Raw genomic sequence first — 1,906 nt, forward strand, 5'->3', positions numbered from 1 at the left:
ATGCCATTAGATGAGCTGCCCAGAGGGCGGGGCCTCTTTAACCGAAGCAGGATTACTTCCTCTACAGTTTCTCCTTTAGCATACAGCAAGTTGAAGGTTCTAGCTCTTCTTCCTTCACTTTTTGTGGATTCAACAGGAAATCCACCGCTGTGTTGAATCAGTCTTCAGCTTATAGGATGTCAGAATGCAGTGGAAACACAGATGGATGACAAGCGAAGAACTGGGACTTAAAAAAACATGTTACTATAAAACCCAAAACATGTGAAAATTATTTTATTACTATAACCCAAAGGACATGTTAAATTATATTGTATTTTTCAATAGCGCTTCTTATCTCTGGAGTATGTGTCAACAGTCTTCTAATTCAACTGTCAGTTTAGGAAATGTGTGTGAGGCCCTCTAGTGGATGTAGTGGAGTATTGCAGGTTTTTGTACAGAGTTCTGGTGTTTCCTGTCACTGTGGGCCTCACAGCACAGTAGTACACAGCAGAGTCTGTCACTGCAGCAGAGGAGATCAGCAGGTCCATCTGGGTTTTATCATCACTCATTGTAAAGGACAAACCAGGAACCTGCTGAGATGTCAATGATCCCGTCGCTGAGAGAGAGACCAGGAACTCTGGAGGTTTTCCAGGATATTGTCGATACCAAAAGAAATAATCATTGGAAACTTGTCTTGAATAATTGTAGCGCAGAATAACAGAACTTTTTTCTGAGCTGAAGACTCTTCCCTCACGAGGAGTCAGGTAGTCACAGCTGATACCTGAAGGAAGAAATATTTGATAAAAATGAAGTTACAGAGGTGCTCATTCTGAGGGTTTTTAGCCATGTTACAAGTTTTATGACTTTAAAGGAAATCTGACCTGTTAGAAGTGAGAAGATAAATAAGGAAAGTCCATAATAGTCCATGATGATCAGAGGTAATGTTTGAACTGTGTTGAATGTGGAAGTTTGTGTCTCTTCTATAGTTTAGTAACAGCTCAGCTCCTCCCTGAAGCTCTCAGCTCCTCTTCCTCCTGCTTAACAGACTCACAGGCTCTTCCTTCTCTGGAACAAAGTGTTTAAAAAAAGCTCCAGAATATAATTCAGTCTAAAAACAAAGGGAATGAGGTTAAAACCCCCACATGTTTTTGGTATGACTCTGTGCGGTCATAAATGCAGGGTCTGTTACTTAATCAAAGGAGATAGAGTTTTGAATTTGTTGGGTTGACATTGAATATTCTTCCTGTCTACAATCGGTTTCTTAGATGATGATAAAAATTCAGATGTTTTCAGTCCAGACATATGAGACATAACATAATATCCTGCAAGGAATTAATAAAGTAATTCTGATTGATTTCTCCTTCTCATACCTAATCCAAAATAGTCAGTTAGCCAAAAATAGTTTGTACAATTATGCTGCTATAGGCTTAGGCTGCTGGAGGACATAGGGACCCCTTTTTCATCATTCTGCTTCATTCTATCTCTATTCTCCCACTCTGCAGAATCTGTTAGTTCAATCTCTAACGTTCTGCTCTCTCTGCTTTTTCTCATAGTAGCTTCATCTGGTCTGTTCCTGTTTGGCTGTGACTCCATCCTGGAGAGAAATATCAGCTTTGCTGCTGCCATCAATGCCTTAGATTATAGATGAGTTGGGCCTGTTTTCCAGACTTTAGCCCTGTTTTGCACCTAGACATAGCTTTGGGTTCATCTTTTACTGTGACTAGCTGGATGTGCTTTCTTTCATCCCGTTGACATGAAAACTGGCTCAGAGCTCATCTACTGTAACAGCTCTTCCTTGATAGAGCCACCTGTGGAGCTAGTTTACTGTTACTTTTTGTAATATAAAAATGATTTATAGATCAGTGCATCTACGCGCAACGGCAAAATGCCAGAGAATATCTACTGTCGCCATATGCTCAGCCAGGGG

General features: G+C 40.5%; 1 gene segment (V, D, J or C); it reads right to left on the reverse strand.

Annotated features, from left to right (window-relative positions):
- Positions 1-328: 328 nt before the first annotated feature.
- LOC119798164 lies at positions 329-1,034 on the reverse strand. The segment is given in 2 exon segments: positions 329-760; positions 861-1,034. Coding segments are annotated over 2 exon segments (435 nt in total).
- Between the last annotated feature and the right edge of the window lie 872 nt (positions 1,035-1,906).

This window comes from Cyprinodon tularosa, unplaced genomic scaffold (genome assembly GCF_016077235.1).
Source record: "Cyprinodon tularosa strain WSP-4 unplaced genomic scaffold, ASM1607723v1 ctg612, whole genome shotgun sequence".
NCBI classification, from domain to species: domain Eukaryota; kingdom Metazoa; phylum Chordata; class Actinopteri; order Cyprinodontiformes; family Cyprinodontidae; genus Cyprinodon; species Cyprinodon tularosa.